Source organism: Salvia splendens, chromosome 5 (assembly GCF_004379255.2).
Source record: "Salvia splendens isolate huo1 chromosome 5, SspV2, whole genome shotgun sequence".
Taxonomy (NCBI): Eukaryota; Viridiplantae; Streptophyta; class Magnoliopsida; order Lamiales; family Lamiaceae; genus Salvia; species Salvia splendens.
The window spans coordinates 1,153,353-1,168,763 of NC_056036.1; the positions used below are offsets into that span (position 1 = coordinate 1,153,353).

The 15,411-nt window shown below is 35.4% G+C and overlaps 3 protein-coding genes across 8 annotated transcripts; all 3 read left to right on the plus strand.

The window, feature by feature from the left end:
• The first annotated feature begins 174 nt into the window (after positions 1-174).
• On the plus strand, positions 175-4,012 carry LOC121802398 (PHD finger protein EHD3-like). Of its 2 annotated transcripts, XM_042202062.1 has the most exons (6): positions 175-315; positions 488-802; positions 1,349-1,504; positions 1,661-1,993; positions 2,235-2,324; positions 2,754-4,012. In XM_042202062.1, the coding sequence occupies exons 2-6, from the start codon at positions 590-592 to the stop codon at positions 3,627-3,629; spliced, it is 1,668 nt and encodes a 555-aa protein (XP_042057996.1). In that variant the 5' UTR covers positions 175-315; positions 488-589; the 3' UTR covers positions 3,630-4,012. The 2 variants fall into 2 exon arrangements, with proteins under 2 accessions (XP_042057996.1, XP_042057997.1); XM_042202063.1 differs by lacking the exon at positions 175-315 and having other exon boundaries at positions 679-802; positions 1,260-1,504.
• A 1,079-nt stretch (positions 4,013-5,091) lies between these two features.
• LOC121802338 lies at positions 5,092-8,462 on the plus strand. Of its 5 annotated transcripts, XM_042201990.1 has the most exons (6): positions 5,100-5,187; positions 5,317-5,401; positions 5,881-6,989; positions 7,070-7,280; positions 7,761-7,843; positions 8,181-8,462. In XM_042201990.1, exons 3-6 carry the CDS (start codon positions 5,946-5,948, stop codon positions 8,256-8,258), a joined length of 1,416 nt encoding a protein of 471 aa, XP_042057924.1. In that variant the 5' UTR covers positions 5,100-5,187; positions 5,317-5,401; positions 5,881-5,945; the 3' UTR covers positions 8,259-8,462. The 5 variants fall into 5 exon arrangements, with proteins under 5 accessions (XP_042057921.1, XP_042057924.1, XP_042057920.1 ...); XM_042201987.1 differs by lacking the exon at positions 5,317-5,401 and having other exon boundaries at positions 5,092-5,187; XM_042201986.1 differs by lacking the exon at positions 5,100-5,187 and having other exon boundaries at positions 5,194-5,401.
• A 1,080-nt stretch (positions 8,463-9,542) lies between these two features.
• Positions 9,543-13,439, plus strand: LOC121805073 (putative late blight resistance protein homolog R1A-10). Its single transcript, XM_042204825.1, has 2 exons — positions 9,543-12,172; positions 13,042-13,439. Exons 1-2 carry the CDS (start codon positions 9,629-9,631, stop codon positions 13,063-13,065), a joined length of 2,568 nt encoding a protein of 855 aa, XP_042060759.1. The 5' UTR covers positions 9,543-9,628; the 3' UTR covers positions 13,066-13,439.
• The last annotated feature ends 1,972 nt before the right edge of the window (positions 13,440-15,411 follow it).

The window sequence follows — 15,411 nt, forward strand, 5'->3', positions numbered from 1 at the left end:
TTGTCCATGACATATAGTAGTACTAGTTTAATTACAAATTTAAATTGTGCAACATGTTTAATTTAATCATATCAAATTAACTAAATAAACAATTTATATAAAGATATACTATATAAAATTGTTTTTTAGTGGGGTTTATGTAATAGAAAAATAAAAAATAGCGGTTTCGTGCAAAAAAAATAGACTTCAGTTTCGAAAATTTGAAACCCTTTCTCTATCTCACTCAATTTGGGGGCAACTTATCTCTCTAGGGTTCCAAATCCGACCAGCGAAAGGCATTTCTCTTCCTCTCTCTCTTTCTCCTCTTCAACTCCAGTAAGTTCTGAACTAAAAGTTTCTCTACTTTCGGTACAGATTTTGAAATTCTCGAGCAATTTTTGGATTTATGCATACTTAGCAAGTGCTAGATCTTTTATTGGGAGAGCGGGATGTAGCAGTTGATTGATTCTTGTATTTTGACTTAATTCAATTGTTTTTTGCACCGTAGGTGTTGAATTCGTAAGGGAATTTGGAATTCCTGATTGCTCCGGCTTCCAATTGTTATGACAGTGTTCTTCGGTGGTTAGATTTGCTTAATCGAAGATTAGGGATGGTGGATGTTCCTAAAGATAGTAATGTGAACGGTAGTCGAAGTTATTTTGAGAGTTTAGTAGGATCCTCTGATGTTGAGGAGGTGAAGGATAATGGTGTTGCAGTCGATTCTGAAACTGGGCCTTCGGGATCGAGAGGGGATAGTTTGCTTACCTATAAGAGGCGAAAGAGCATCAAGACCATGGATTCAGCGAGTCAGCTGAGTGAGAAGGTGCGGTTATTTGTTATACCCAAATATACTACAGTAAGATGTGTAGCATTTAGCAAACTCAGTTTATTTTGTTCACTTTATCTTAGAAGTATGAGAATGTTCTTCTGCTTCTGAGTTCTCGTTTTAGTTGAAGTTACAAGCTGTAGACTCAGTTGGAACAATCTTGCAAGACTAGTGACTGCAGTTTTTTTAGAAATATTATACTACTAGAAAGAGATTGCTTCGGTGCTCCTTTTAATAATAAGTTATGAACTATGGGCATATGGGTGGAGAGTTAAACATATTGATGAGTCAGAATTATCATTCCCCTTTATTGGAATTCAGTTTTGGATTTGTTCTCTACCTCTTTTTCACTTTAACAGTTACTCCCTTGTTACTCCTACATGCCACCTATGCTTATGGATATGTTGTTACCTAATTTTTATTTTCTGAATCCACAACCATCCGTGTCTAGCAGTTTTATGTATGTGCTCCCTTGGGCTGCTTGGATGCTTTTAATTTTCCCAGTCAATGAAGTGCTTACTTGACCTAGCTAAATGTTCTCAGAAAGGTGCAGATTGTTCCAATGGTTGCTTACTCAATCACAAACGAAACGTTATTCTGGATCAAATCTGCCAGTCGCTTGATAGTGGCAGATTGAAGAAAAGCATAAAAACTGCACTTGTTTTTCCAGCATCAACTGTTCTTGGAACTACTTTAAAGGTATTTTTCTTATTTTGGAGAGGCTAAACTTACAGTTTATTCACATTGTTGTGTATTTCTGTCATATGATATATTTTGATCTATCCAAACAAGATTTGACATGTATTTACTATTTAGTAGCCTCTTAACTAGTTAATATGATTTTTTTTAATCTAGGATTCTGTCTGTTCTTCTGAAGACTGGAGCAAAACCACATCTCAGACTGGCATTCTATTTGATGATCTCCAGAATGCAACTAAGTCTAATGTAGGTTTGACATCTAGTGGTTCAGTCAACGGACCAAATACCACAACATTCACAGAGCGCAGCAGTTGCACCTTTATGGATGTTTTTATGTCGGAACAGTTTGCACAGCTATGCAGTCTACTTCTTGAAAATTTTGAAGGCATAAAGACAGACAAACTCTTTGATTTGAATCACATAAACACAAGGATGGAAGAGAAAGTATATGAACAGTCTCCATTGCTATTTCAGTCTGATGTTCAAGAGGTACTCTTCTCTGAAGTTACTTAAAATCTGCTTTTTGCTAGGTGTGATCATCATCATCATCTTGCCACATTAGATGTATCTGTTTGGATACGTACCTTGGAAATGTATTTATGCACAACGTGTGGCTACTTTGAGAATACCATTGTCAAATATCTGGTATTATGAGATTGAGGAAGAAAATACTTCAGATTTATCGCATTTGTTTGAGCTTTGGTTCTCAAGGATGTACTTTCTTGTGTAGATTTGGGCAAAGCTCCAGAAGGTTGGCTCTGATATAACTGCTCTTGCAAAGTGCCTATCAGATAAAACTGTGGCTGCTTTCAATGAACAGGTAATTGAATTTCCTTGCAGATGCCCTTTCTGTGTTTTGTCTATCCTGATTATCTTGATTTGTATGATCTCCTGCTACTTAATAATGATAATGAAATTAATGGGAGCTCCGGCCCTCACACTTAATGCAATGTATTTGATTTAGTTTCTGTTGCGACAAATCCATTCAGTGATAATGCACATTTTGATGGCCAAAAAATGTATCTTCGGTATTAAAAATGTAGTTTCAGTTATATGTGTTCAATTCTTTAGGTTGAAGTCCTTGGCATTAAATTTTAGCTTATTGAAGAGCTAATTATGCCCGATACACTTACAGAAGTGATTAAAGGATTAGGTCTCAATGGAATAATATATTTTGAAACTAATTTAGCTTCTTTCACATCTTGGACATTTAGGGGCTGGGTATGACTTTTTGTATGTTTCTTGACAGTTCCTTGTGCACACTAAACCCGAGCTGACAGAGACACGTGCTCTTGATGAAGCATACACCTGCAGGTGTTGTAGGAAAAGGGCAGATGGAAACACTCGTTTGGTCTGTGATTCGTGCGAGGAGATGTATCATATCTCCTGTATCGAGCCTGCCATTACAGAAATCCCTACTAGAAGTTGGTATTGTGCCAACTGTAGAGCAAAGGGAATTGAATCCTCACACGAGAACTGCATAGCTTGTGAGAGGCTAAATGCCTTTGTGTCGTCACCATGTGATGGCAGTGGTGGAGAAGACGAGCTTGAGAATGCTGTAACAACAGAAGAGTTAGAGGGGAGTTCAAATGAGTTAGTTGCCGATGACAAGTTTCAGCACTGCACAGTATGTAGAACTGAAGTTGGTAGTGACGGAGAATATAGAATCTGTGGGCACAACTTTTGTCCTCATAAGTTTTACCATGAGAAATGTTTAACAACTAAGCAGCTTATCTCGCATGGCCAGTGTTGGTATTGCCCTTCCTGTCTGTGCCGATCTTGCTTAACTGATAAAGACGATGATAAGATTGTTCTATGTGATGGTTGTGATCATGGTTACCACATCTATTGCATGCAGCCACCGCTCTCGACCATACCAAAAGGGAAATGGTTTTGCCAAAAATGCAATACTGGCATCCAGCGTATCCAGAGAGCCCGGAGGACGTACGAGCATATGCAAAACGCATCCAGAAAGAGAGCCTTGAATGGGAAACTAAAGTGTAGCGAGGCTTTGAACAAATCAGGTGGGGTGGATATGCTTCTAAATGCAGCCAAAACTCTGAATTACGAAGAGAATCTGGCTGCCACTGCATCATCTGGACGAGACATTTTTGCAACAGGCTGACTTTGACTTCGATCATCCCTTTTGTAGGAGACGGATTTCTGCATTTGTCCTTCAAGGTAAATTCCTTCACGTAATTGTAGACTGACAGTTGCTATGGAATTGATTTAGGTGATGTAGTTTGTAGTAAATATTCTTTTACGAGGACATGAATACCGAGCCTTCTGTGGGAAATCGATCTGAAAGAACCTTTCCCGCCCCTGATTTTGATGCAGAATTTCATTCTTGTGATATCTGTTGTATTGAATGAGCTGCAATTGTACTAAGCTTCACTCTATGTTGAAATATTGATGCATTCTTGTTTAGTAGCCTAGACTAAGCCAAGTGTTGTATTCTGCATTTTATGTAATTTTCTCCTATATTAATATTGACGAAAGATTTTCTCATTCCTTTGTATCTTTATATTTGTTTCATGGTTATTTATCATTAACTTCAGCATTTTATGATTTTTATGGATTTTTTTTAATTGCAGATACGTAAATTCTTGTTTGTCTTGTTTTTCCCATAAAAAATTGAAGGAAAATAGAAGTTGACTCGTAAAATTTAGATTAATGTAACAATTAAAATGTCTTTTATTTGAGTAACTTTTAGTAATTCAAAAATTATTGTTTCAAAACTATATTAGATGGATGTGTTCACCAATTTCATGTATGCATGCATTATATTGCAAAATATTATACTACTTGATAACAAAAGAGATGAACCCCTTATTGAAAATTTTTAAAGATGAATACAAGGCCAACACTGCAAGCTCGATCGTAAGCGACAACCCATCTTGAGAACCTCCGACATTCCAAGATTATACGCGATTGAGCCACCCACACCATACTTCAACAATATTTTATTTATGAAATTCGTAGGCGTTTCAGTTTTCTCGATGAGTGGTTCAACTATTCTTTATCATTTATGCAATATTTTTATTTATGTAATAATTATGGAGTAAGTAAATTTTATCTCAATTTAGTACTTTTTACTATTTCATCCGTCCACCAATAAACGTACTATTGTGCTATTTTCGTCTGTCCATCAATAAAAGTCTCATTTACTTTTTACTATTTTTCGTAATAGATCTCACATTCCACCAACTTTTTCCCACTTAAATTTAATTATAAAACTTATATTCCATTTGTCTCATTAAAAATGAAACGTTTTCTTTTATGGATTGTCCCATAAAAATGAAACATTCTCTAAAATAGAAATAACGCAATCTCTACTTTTTCTATATTTTCATTAACTCACAAAACAACATTGTATAAAATCATGTGTCAGTGTCGAAAACCAAATATTTCACATTTATTAGGACTGATACAGTATATAAAAGTATGACTCACTTTCCACTATATTTCTTGAAATCGTGGAGGGAAGGCGTAGGAGTATATTTTAATGGAATCCATATTTTTCAAATAAGGAAAACTATAAATAAAAGTTCTAATACGGCTACATACCTTAATTTTTGGTGGGTGGAGTGATTATGATTCCTCATGCCCTAATAAAAAAACACTACGGCGATAATATGGCAGGAAAACGAACATCTTCTTCTTCTTCAAACCTCTGCTCTTTCGTATGTAGCCTCTCTTTCTCTCTCTCACACACACCACACACACACACACACACACACACCACTGCGTGTTTGGTTTTCAAGAAAATGCAGAATCTTTTCTTTTCCCTTTTCTCTTCTTGTTATTTGTAGGGAAGGTAAATTTCTCTCTCCGAAGCTGCTACTGCATGAGTGTGAAACGTTAGGAGTTGTGATCTGAAACTCTTGAATTTTACATGTGCGTTCGACTTGATCAAATTTTGCTTCAATCTGGGCCGTTCGAATTTTGCATGATGTATATTTTAAGACTACTCTCAAATCCCATATGCATTTGTGTCTGTATTGCATTTGTGTAATTGGTTTGTTCTTCTAATTGTTTCTCATTAAATGCCTCTATTGTTTCAAGATTTTATTTTTCACTCCATTAGTTGTAAAGAATTGCTGTTTGTAGTTTTCCACTTCAAGATTTGGCCACTTTCTTCTTTCACTTTTGTGTGTAATGTGAAAGAATGCATTTTCTTGTTGAAAAGGTTTGGTTTTTTCTTTCCTTGATTTGATGGGTTTGGCGTTAATTGAAACCATCACTAGTAGCACTGATATTGAGTCTCTTAAAAGAAAGTTTGAATTTTTAATATGATTCTGGAATCTAGGAAGTAGATGACATTTATGGATGATGATTCAACTTTCCTAAATAAAAGTGTTGTGATTATTTTGCAGATATGTTAAAATAGTCAGAGGCTTCTAAGGGAGGAAAGAGAGGCTTGAAGTAAGGATTGGTCGAAATGGTTAAAAAAGATAGGCAAATTGTATCACAGAAATTTAATGATTTTGATGCAATATCCTGCAATGAATTGTGTAAATTGATGCGTAAAGACGGCGTGGACGAGACCTACATGGGCGCTCTGGTAAAAATATTTTCCGAGAAGAGTAGGGCGAAGCCAAATGAAGAGTTGAGATTAAACAATGATGTTGATAAGGACGATCCTGATTATATGCTTATGTTAGGAAAACTGAAGAAGCATGGCAACGCGTATAGAGCTGAATATGTGGAAGAAGATGGCTTGAGGACTATCATCAAATATGAAGAAGCTTCAAGTTCAGATACAGAGTGTGATCAAGATCAAATAGATGGACCTTTGAATCAGATGCCTCTTGCAGAGGTTCAAGGCATTCTTGATTCACACATTGCTTCGAGTAGGAAGGAGATCGAGAAGCTGACTTGCAGGAAAAAAAGGATCAAGTCCAACAATGAGAGGGAAGAGAATGCAAAGTTGTTGTCACACTCTAGCCGTGCCCCTCACACTCCCGCTGCCAAAGGAGATTCGGGTTTGGATAAAAACTGTGGTCAACAACAATATATAAGGAAGTTGAGGAGTTATAATACAAAACGAATCGATGATAATAGGGCGAAGGAGATGAAGAAGGTGACTAGGACGGATCCACTGAGTAAGTCCAAGAGTGGGAAGAAAGAGAATGTAGTGGTGATGGAGCCTGATTCTCGTACCTACTCACGAAAACGCAAAAAGAACAAGTTCAAGAGTGAGTATGGTGATGAGAAAATCCAACTCGACCCTGAGTATTACTCACAAAATCGCAAAAGGAATAAGTTTAAGAGTGAGTATGATGGAGAGGAAATCCAACTCGACCGTGATTATCATTTATGGCATCAAAAACTCAAGCCTGTCAACGATCATCTTATTTATACTGTCAGGGATATTGAAGTAGTGTATGAACTGAAGAGTGGAGAGCGTGATCGGATGAAAGAGGATGATGACGACAACAAATCCTCTGATGTGGAAATCATAGACATCGATACATTCAACAAGGTAGTTTCTCGTTGTGATTATCTTAAAAACATATGTCTTCGTATTCATATATCATTGGTTAACAAGTTCCAGTTATGCAGATGATTAACAGGGGCACAATGGAGCAGTCTGCGTTTAGGGACAAGGTTATTGCTGCTCTTAGAAAACCTTTTGATTTAGATGAGTTTAATAAGCTATGGCAAGATATAGAAAAACCCTCGCTGAAAGGACGCCACTTAGATCTGCGTAAGGGGAGAGAAAGATTTGTTGGAAAGCAGGAACCTGGAAAGTGTTATCTTGATTACCATCCAGGTTAGTTGAAGTTGGTGAATTTTAGTCCCAAGATTCTTCCTCATTACAGTATCTGTTGTTATACTTTAAACCTGATTTTAGCTCTCTTGTAAGAGGCTGATGTTGGTCCTGTATGCTCGTTTCTAACAACCAGACTCTGAAGTTGGTCTCAGATTATGCATATTGTTGAGGAACTCTCGTCTAATTTGGACTTCGTAAAGAAAGTACAAACATGAGAGGGAGGAAGAAGTTGTTTTACAAACCTATAAAATCGCATACTAGTCTAGGTCGAATGTTATAATCATAGTAAGACGAAAGGCCACGTAAATTGTCGAATGTTTATTTGAGTTTATGCTCTAAATTATTTCCAAGAGTTCTAGCCGATGAAGATAACATTCGAGTTTCCTTTTCTGGGCATTTGTATGGTTTTCGCACTTGAATTTGTAAACTTAGCATTCTTTTGATAACCAGTATGTAATTTGTTGTTTTTATCGAGTGCAGCTCTCAATAAAAAGCTCTTACAAGCGGAAGGCGACTTGCCAAAACAATTAAACCTTCTACGAGGATTCTTCTTATGGATTGAGGTCAGTAGCCTATAAAATTTTGGTACCTTTTAAAGTTCTCGCCTACTTACATTTGTCAGGTTTTCTTCTCTTGCGCGATGTTATGTAAAAATATATAAGCATCTAGGTATACCGAAAAAATTCTGAGTCTGAACTGCTCAAGAAATTGCTATGCATTAAGAAACAGTGCAAATTTCGATATCAGTTCATTCGAAGCCGGTCCCTTGAGAGGGTGTATATGCATTGTACATCTTGAATTCATATGTATTTGGTTTCACTTTCTTTTTCACAAATTATGTTGAACTTTTGCCTATTTTTCTGACAAAATTCCTGTTGCTTCTTCTGCTGGAATTTGCAGCAGCCAGATGAATTCAGCCCTTGGCACGACAAAGAATGCCTCGCCGTGCGCCCAGGGTCCGGCTATGGTGATATGTGAATCAAGATTATGTAAAGATCTCATCTTTTTTGGCTTATTTGGATCATGTTGGCTATACTCAATATTTTGGTTGTTAAGGAAATGTCATTTTTCTAGAATCAAGATTATAATATCATTTTCCACGTTTAAATGCCAAATCGCATGTTGTTGGCCCTTTTATAATATAGTTCACCAATATATAACATATTTGCATGTTATGATAAATTATACTCCTAGAAATTTGGTTCTCGTTTATCTCAAGTGAATTTGAAGCCTTTTTCACCTTCACAGTTGTTCGAACATTAATTCATAAATATATGTTCAAAAGTAAAATTAGTTGATGTTTAACAAACATTTATGAACAAATCGGTGTGTATTAGTATGTTAAACCAATTTATGGCTGGCTATATTATAACATGGTTGCATAGATTTACTGCTTTTTAAAACACCACCAAAAAGTTACATTGCAACATTTAAATCACTCATTATAATTATCATTCGTGAAATAGAATATTTAAAATAGATAACTATTTAAATCATCAAATATATGATTAACAACTTAAGAAATGAATTAAGGATTTGAAATGATAACTATTCAATAATAAAACATATAAAATAATTAAGAACAACATATTTTGAGTTAATTATTCTGTTTCAAGAATGATAGTAACTATAATTTAATATTATCAGATTTTACAACATTTCCAGCATTTTATAATATGAAAACAAAAACAAAGAATGAAAATATTGAAGAAGAGAGAGAGAATGGTGTGTTTTTTAGTAGTAGTAATAAAGAATGAAAATATTGGGAAAAAGAGAAGGAATAATAATGCTGCGTTTTGTTATAACTTGTAAGAACTTGCGTATTAAGCATAAACACAAGATGCTGTGTTTAGCTGAATAACATCATAGCATTAACATGATACTTTGACAGATCATAATTGATTCTCCTACTAAAATCAAGGGCGGATCTAGTGTATATATATGTATTTTATATTACTTTTGCCTCCAATTTTAATAGAAAAACCTTTATTGCCCTATTTAGAAAAAAATGAAAAGTCAGACATGTAATTAGGAGTAATATTTAATAAAACCTGAAAAAGAGAACAAAAAGTCATTGAGTGTTAAAGACCAAAGCTATGAACTTGTAGAAAAAAAGTAAAAGAAAAGTTTATTCGGACGGTTGAGAAAATATGCAATTCTTTGCCCCTTTTGTACAATTTCCTGGCTCCGCCTTGAGAAAATAATGCAAGTCTTGGACAGATTCACAGAAAAGTACAACCACATAATAAAGTTATAGTTTTATATTATTTGCTCAAGTCAATAATGAGCAGCTGCGTTAAGTTATAGACTTTATCATCTTTTTTCAAGCTTGAAGAGATCTGCAAAAAATGGCTTACAATCTTCAACCACTCATCACCATTCTTGAAGGAATTCTTGATCCTCACCAACCTCGATGGATTGTTGATGAAAACAACCCACAGCTCCAATCCCTCTTCGATAAAGCTACTTCTCTTCAAAAGCTCCTTCATAGTAATTCTTCATTCACCAAACTAGACACCCAAATCAGAGAAGTAACACACCAAGCTGAAGACATCCTTGAATCCCACATGGTTCATCATATGCTCTCTGGATCGGATTGTGTGAGGTTCACTCTTTCCACACCAGATCTGCAGCAAGTAACACGACATCTTGATTCTCTGATGGAGCAAGCAGAGAAGCTGTTGGAGATGGGGGATGAGAAGATGCTGCGAGAGCTTGATTCTGCTATCGAACAACTGAAGCTCGTGGATAAGAAGATGCCGTCTAGCAGTTCATCCAGTTCCAAGAGTGCTGTGGTGGTGGGAATTGATGAAGATCTGATGCAACTCAAAGATCGGCTGATCGGTCTGCAGCAGAAGAACCTGGAGATCGTCCCCATCGTTGGTATGGGTGGAATAGGTAAAACCACTCTCGCTCAAAAGCTTTATGAAGATCCTTTGATTGTTGATCACTTTGCATATCGCGCTTGGGCCACTATCTCACAACATTACAATACGCGGCAAATTCTCAAAAGCCTTCTTCGTTGCATAACTGGACAAGAATTTGATAAACATATTGATGAGTTAAAAGTTATGTTGTATAAGAGCTTGTTCGGTAGAAAATACTTGATTGTGTTAGATGATATATGGAGTACGAGATTCTGGGATGAGATTAGGATGTACTTCCCGGACAACAACAATGGGAGTCGCATTGTGATCACCACTAGGGAATCTGATGTAGCGAACTATGCTGACTCTTTGAGTCTGCAGCATCAGGTGCGGTTGCTTAGCGAGTATGAAAGTTGGAATCTGCTTCACCAACTTGTGTTTGGAGAAGAGGAGTGCCCTCTGGTTTTACAAGAGATTGGTCGAAAGATCGCTAAGGATTGCGGTGGGCTTCCTCTAGCCATCAGTGTGATTGGAGGGTTAGTATCTAAGATGGAAAGATCAGAAGATGTTTGGAGGAAAATTGGGGACAATGTTATAGCAGCAATTTCTGGATCAGACGAGCGATGCTATAGTATATTGTCTTTAAGTTATAACCACTTGCCAAATCACTTGAAGCCATGTTTCTTATACATGGGAGCTTTCCCTGAAGACTACGAGATTAGTGGACCCAGACTCGTACAATTGTGGGTTGCAGAAGGATTTGTAAAATCGAACGGGGAAAGATGTTTGGAGGAAGAGGCTGAGGATTGGCTAAAGTCTCTAGTAGAGAGAAATTTATTTATGGTTAGAGAATACAACAAGTATGGAAAACCAAAGCGTTATAACATGCATGATATGTTGAGGGATGTATGCATTCGGAAATGTGATGAAGACAAGTTTATGAATGGTCCCAACAAGTTCACATTCTCTAATCTGCGCCGCATGATTTTTCACAGATCAGACGAAATGGAAGATGTTAATGATTCAACAGACTCAATGACACTAACTCGATCAGTTATATGCATTGATTTTTGGAGTGGGTTTCCATCTGATGCATTTTTTGCGGCAAGATTGCTAAGGGTGTTGGACTTAATGGATATGAGATTCGATAGTTTCCAAACTGTTATATTTGAATTTGTCAACTTACGCTTCCTAGCTGTCAGCTGCAATTCTAGTATACCCAGAGGAATATCAAGATTGTGGAATTTGCAAACCTTGATTGCTCCTAATTGCGAGTTTGATGAGCCAGCTGAGCTATGGAAGCTCTCTGAGTTAAGACATCTCAAAGTGAATGGAATTGAGTTGTTAAAAGATGAGGCAATGAAGTATAGTGTACTGAAGAAGCTGCAAAGTATTGTTTCAGTGAAAGTACCTAAAGATGAGGCAACAAGTTTGGATGGTTTCCTCAAAAGCGTTCCAAACATCAAAAAGTTGTTCATTATTGATAGTCTCCGAACTACATTCACGGCAATTGATCTTAGCTATCTTCACAAGCTCGAAATATTAAAATTGGGGTGTATGAGAGCTATATCCTCTCCAAACGGTTTTGGTCATTGTTTCACAGTTATATTTGCTTGTAATATTAGAAAACTATATCTGTATAGATGTGAAATGATTTTGGGAGCGTGGAGGACTCTGTGTGCACTACATAAGCTGGAAGTTCTCATGATATCTTTCTGCAGTTGTGATGAAGAGTGGGAGTTAGCAGATAGAGATGTGTTCCCCTCACTGCAGTTTCTATATCTTAAAGATTTGAGGATTGTGCATTGGATAGCCGATGAGACCAATTTCCCTAGACTCCGCCACCTCCGTGTATATTACTGCGAAGATCTAGAGGAAATCCCAAGCGGCATTGGAGAAATCCCAACACTCCAATTAATCGAGTTAGTAGAATGCAGCGAATCTGCAGTGGCCTCAGCGGAAAGGATTGTGGAGGAGCAATCTGAAAATGGAAACAACGACCTCAAACTTCGCATCCTCCAAAAGGTACTTAACCATTTCTTTAACTTGAAGAAGATTTTGAATGCTTAGTTGTATGCAGCACTCTGATTTTGCTCGCGCATTCAATTTTCAATCGGAGATTAATTTCATAAAAAATGTATACAGAAGCTTTAAATGAGGATTTTAATAGTAGTTATTAAGTAGTACATTGTAGTTTCAGAGTGTATTTCACTGAATTTGTCTTACAAAGATCAAGTGGATACTACTATTGTATCTGATCATTTTTTAATTATTAATTTATAGTTTCATGGGAACCTACACACTAAGATTTCCAAAAAGTATTAACATCTTATTATTTAATACAACACTTAATTAACTCTAATAAGCATATTAATTACATGCTCTACTTTTTATTTAAAATAGAAATAATTGTAAGTAGTTTGAAACAGAAAAGTGTGAGTAGCATTAAACAAAGGGAGTAGTTTGTGATCGTATAATGGTTTAATCGATTGTTTTTGCCCTATAAATTAGTTTCTCATCAATATGCTGATAACAGTGCCGGATAATGCTCATAATTTGTGGTGTTAATGCTAATGCTAATGTCAATTATATGTGATGGTAATGCCCTGTTGATGCTATTTCTAATGTTAGTACTAATGCTCTTTTAGGGTTAATGCCAATACTAATGATAATGTTGTGTGATGTTAATGCCATGTTAATGTTAATGATAATGTTAATACTGATATTAATGCTGATAATAACAATCTTTGCTCTTAATGTCATGTTAATGCTTATTCTAATGTTAATGTTAATACTAACGCTCGTATTGGTGTTAATAACCTGTGACGTTAATGCTGATGTTAATAATCTATGATTTTATTAATAGTTCTACAAATAATCTTGTGATATTACAGCATGATGATGATGATGATGAATGAAATGGCCCCAACAGTGAGCAAACATATCCATGACAAACATACAACTACATTTGCCACTGTACAACAACCCTTGGCATCATCTATCCAAAAAGAAATAATGTAGCAGCTGATTATTGAAGACACAAGAGACGTATGTATAAGGGTGAGAAGATTGTCAGGGAGAAAATGATAGAAAACTATCTAAATGAATGAAGACTATGGCTTTAAATAGACATATTGAGTTTACTTGTGATGTTAATTTTGGAATGCCTCATTTTTGTTTTATTATGTTTTAATTTGGGTATTCTTGTATTAGCATTTACTTATGAGTATTATAAGTATGATTGTGACTTGTGAGTATAAGTTTGATAATACACTGATCCGAGTGTTGTTCAGGTCCTCTGTTGGAGTGTTATACTGTTATGTATATAATGTCTATTTATGGAGTAACAGCAAAAATAATGACGGAGTCAGGATTTTTGTACTGGGGCCCAAGTCTAGTATATATTTCGGTGTTGCGTACCGAAAGAACTGCAAATGGGTGATAGGACGATGCGAGAAGTATAGATACTAATGAGCTACCGAAAAACTAACCGATCAGTAATAGAATCTAGATATACACTTGTGTCTGTCAATCGAAATAGCCAAGTTGTCGAAAGATCCGATAATATCGAGAAAATTTGTTTTCTAAAATAATCAATTTCAAATTTTACTAGATAGATCAAGATATAATTCATCTTATTTTACCAATATTATAAGTATATATTCCTATCATCCACCATAAGCGAAGCGCAACATTCGTTTAATTTTTAATAGTTAAAGTGAAGAGAAAGTAAAATGAGAGAGAGAGAGTAATATAGAGAAGAGTGCTTAAAAGGGGCATCTCATAACATAAATTTTATGTATGATAATCATTCTAAAAAATATAATATATATTTCACATAAAAGTTAAAATGTACAGAAAATATATCGATGACATAGAAAAAATATAATAAAATGATGAGATAACCATTCTAAGAAAAAGCCATATTTACCAAAAATGTAAAATAAATATATGCATAAAACCACGATGAGTTGGCTTTCACTAATGTTATTTACCTGCGATTCAAATTTACAATGAGCTTTCCTTCCCTTAGTTTTCTGAGCGAGAAGAGATCCCAAAAAATGGCTTGCAATCTTCAACCACTGATCACCATTCTTGAAGGAATATCCTCACCAATCACGATGGATTCTTAAAATTTCATTTTTTTATTTTGAGTTAATTATTCTGTTTCCAGAATGATAATTAATATTATCAGATTTTACAACATTTCCAGCATTTTATAATATGAAAACAAAAACAAAGAATGAAAATATTGAAGAAGAGAGAAAGAGAATGTTGTGTTATTTAGTAGTAGTAAATAAAGAATGAAAATATTGGGAAAAAGAGAAGGAATAAGAATGCTGCGTTTTGTTATAACTTGTACGAACTTGCGTATTAAGCATAAACAAAAGATGCTGTGTTTAGCTGAATTAATTAATTTTTTTGTATAGTGCTGCATGCATGGTATCGAGTTGGATTAAACAGTTTTACTTGCAGTAGAAGTATTTCTCCACTACGCGTTTCTTTTACTTACTATAAATAAATATAACATTTATTTCTTTTACAAAATTCAAATTTTACTATAGTATCATGTTGGTGTATGATTAAAAAAGTTTTCTATACTAAAATTTATTTTTAGTGTATGATTGGAGATGTGTGAATTATTTGGATTTTCAGGTGGGATGCAGGTTAAGTTGCGTGGGGCTATTTAATACTCCCTCCGTCCCCGAATAAGAGTCGCTAATTTCCATTTTGGGGCGTCCCCCATTAAGAGTCACTCTTCATTTTTACCATAAATGGTAGTAGGCCCCACATTCCGCTAACTCACTCCACTCACATTTTATTATAAAACCAATATAAAAATATGGGTCTCACATTCCACTAATTTTTTCAACCAACTTTTCTCTACATTTTTTAAAACTCGTGTCCGGTCAAAGAACGACTCCTATTAGGGGACGGAGGGAGTACTTGATTATTTCTGGGGCAGCTATTGGCTTCTTCACATTGGAGGCTTCAACAAGCATGATGTGAGTGGTTGTGTGTTAGATTTCCGTATTTGATGTGAATAGATGTGATTAATTGTTAATTGTTATTCCTTCCGTTTTCAATTAATTGGTACCAATTTTCTTTTTCTTTTTTTTCATCCCCATTAACTGATATATTTACTTTTTACTCCACTCACATTTTATTTTAAAATCGATATATAAAAATAAGACTCATATTTCACTGATTTTTTCTTAAACTCGTGTTAAGTCAACCATTGCTAATTACTAGATCTAAAGGAT

What these genes read in the sequence shown, in the direction of transcription:
- LOC121802398 (XM_042202062.1), top strand. Translation starts at nt 590, where the DNA reads ATGGTGGATGTTCCTAAAGATAGTAATGTGAACGGTAGTCGAAGTTAT. An exon ending in CGAGTCAGCTGAGTGAGAAG is followed by an intron (nt 803 to 1,348) that starts GTGCGGTTATTT and finishes AAATGTTCTCAG; the next exon opens with AAAGGTGCAGATTGTTCCAA. An exon ending in TTCAGTCTGATGTTCAAGAG is followed by an intron (nt 1,994 to 2,234) that starts GTACTCTTCTCT and finishes TTTCTTGTGTAG; the next exon opens with ATTTGGGCAAAGCTCCAGAA.
- LOC121805073 (XM_042204825.1), top strand. Translation starts at nt 9,629, where the DNA reads ATGGCTTACAATCTTCAACCACTCATCACCATTCTTGAAGGAATTCTT. An exon ending in AACTTCGCATCCTCCAAAAG is followed by an intron (nt 12,173 to 13,041) that starts GTACTTAACCAT and finishes GTGATATTACAG; the next exon opens with CATGATGATGATGATGATGA.
- LOC121802338 (XM_042201987.1), top strand. Translation starts at nt 5,946, where the DNA reads ATGGTTAAAAAAGATAGGCAAATTGTATCACAGAAATTTAATGATTTT. An exon ending in TTATCTTGATTACCATCCAG is followed by an intron (nt 7,281 to 7,760) that starts GTTAGTTGAAGT and finishes TATCGAGTGCAG; the next exon opens with CTCTCAATAAAAAGCTCTTA. An exon ending in GATTCTTCTTATGGATTGAG is followed by an intron (nt 7,844 to 8,180) that starts GTCAGTAGCCTA and finishes TGGAATTTGCAG; the next exon opens with CAGCCAGATGAATTCAGCCC.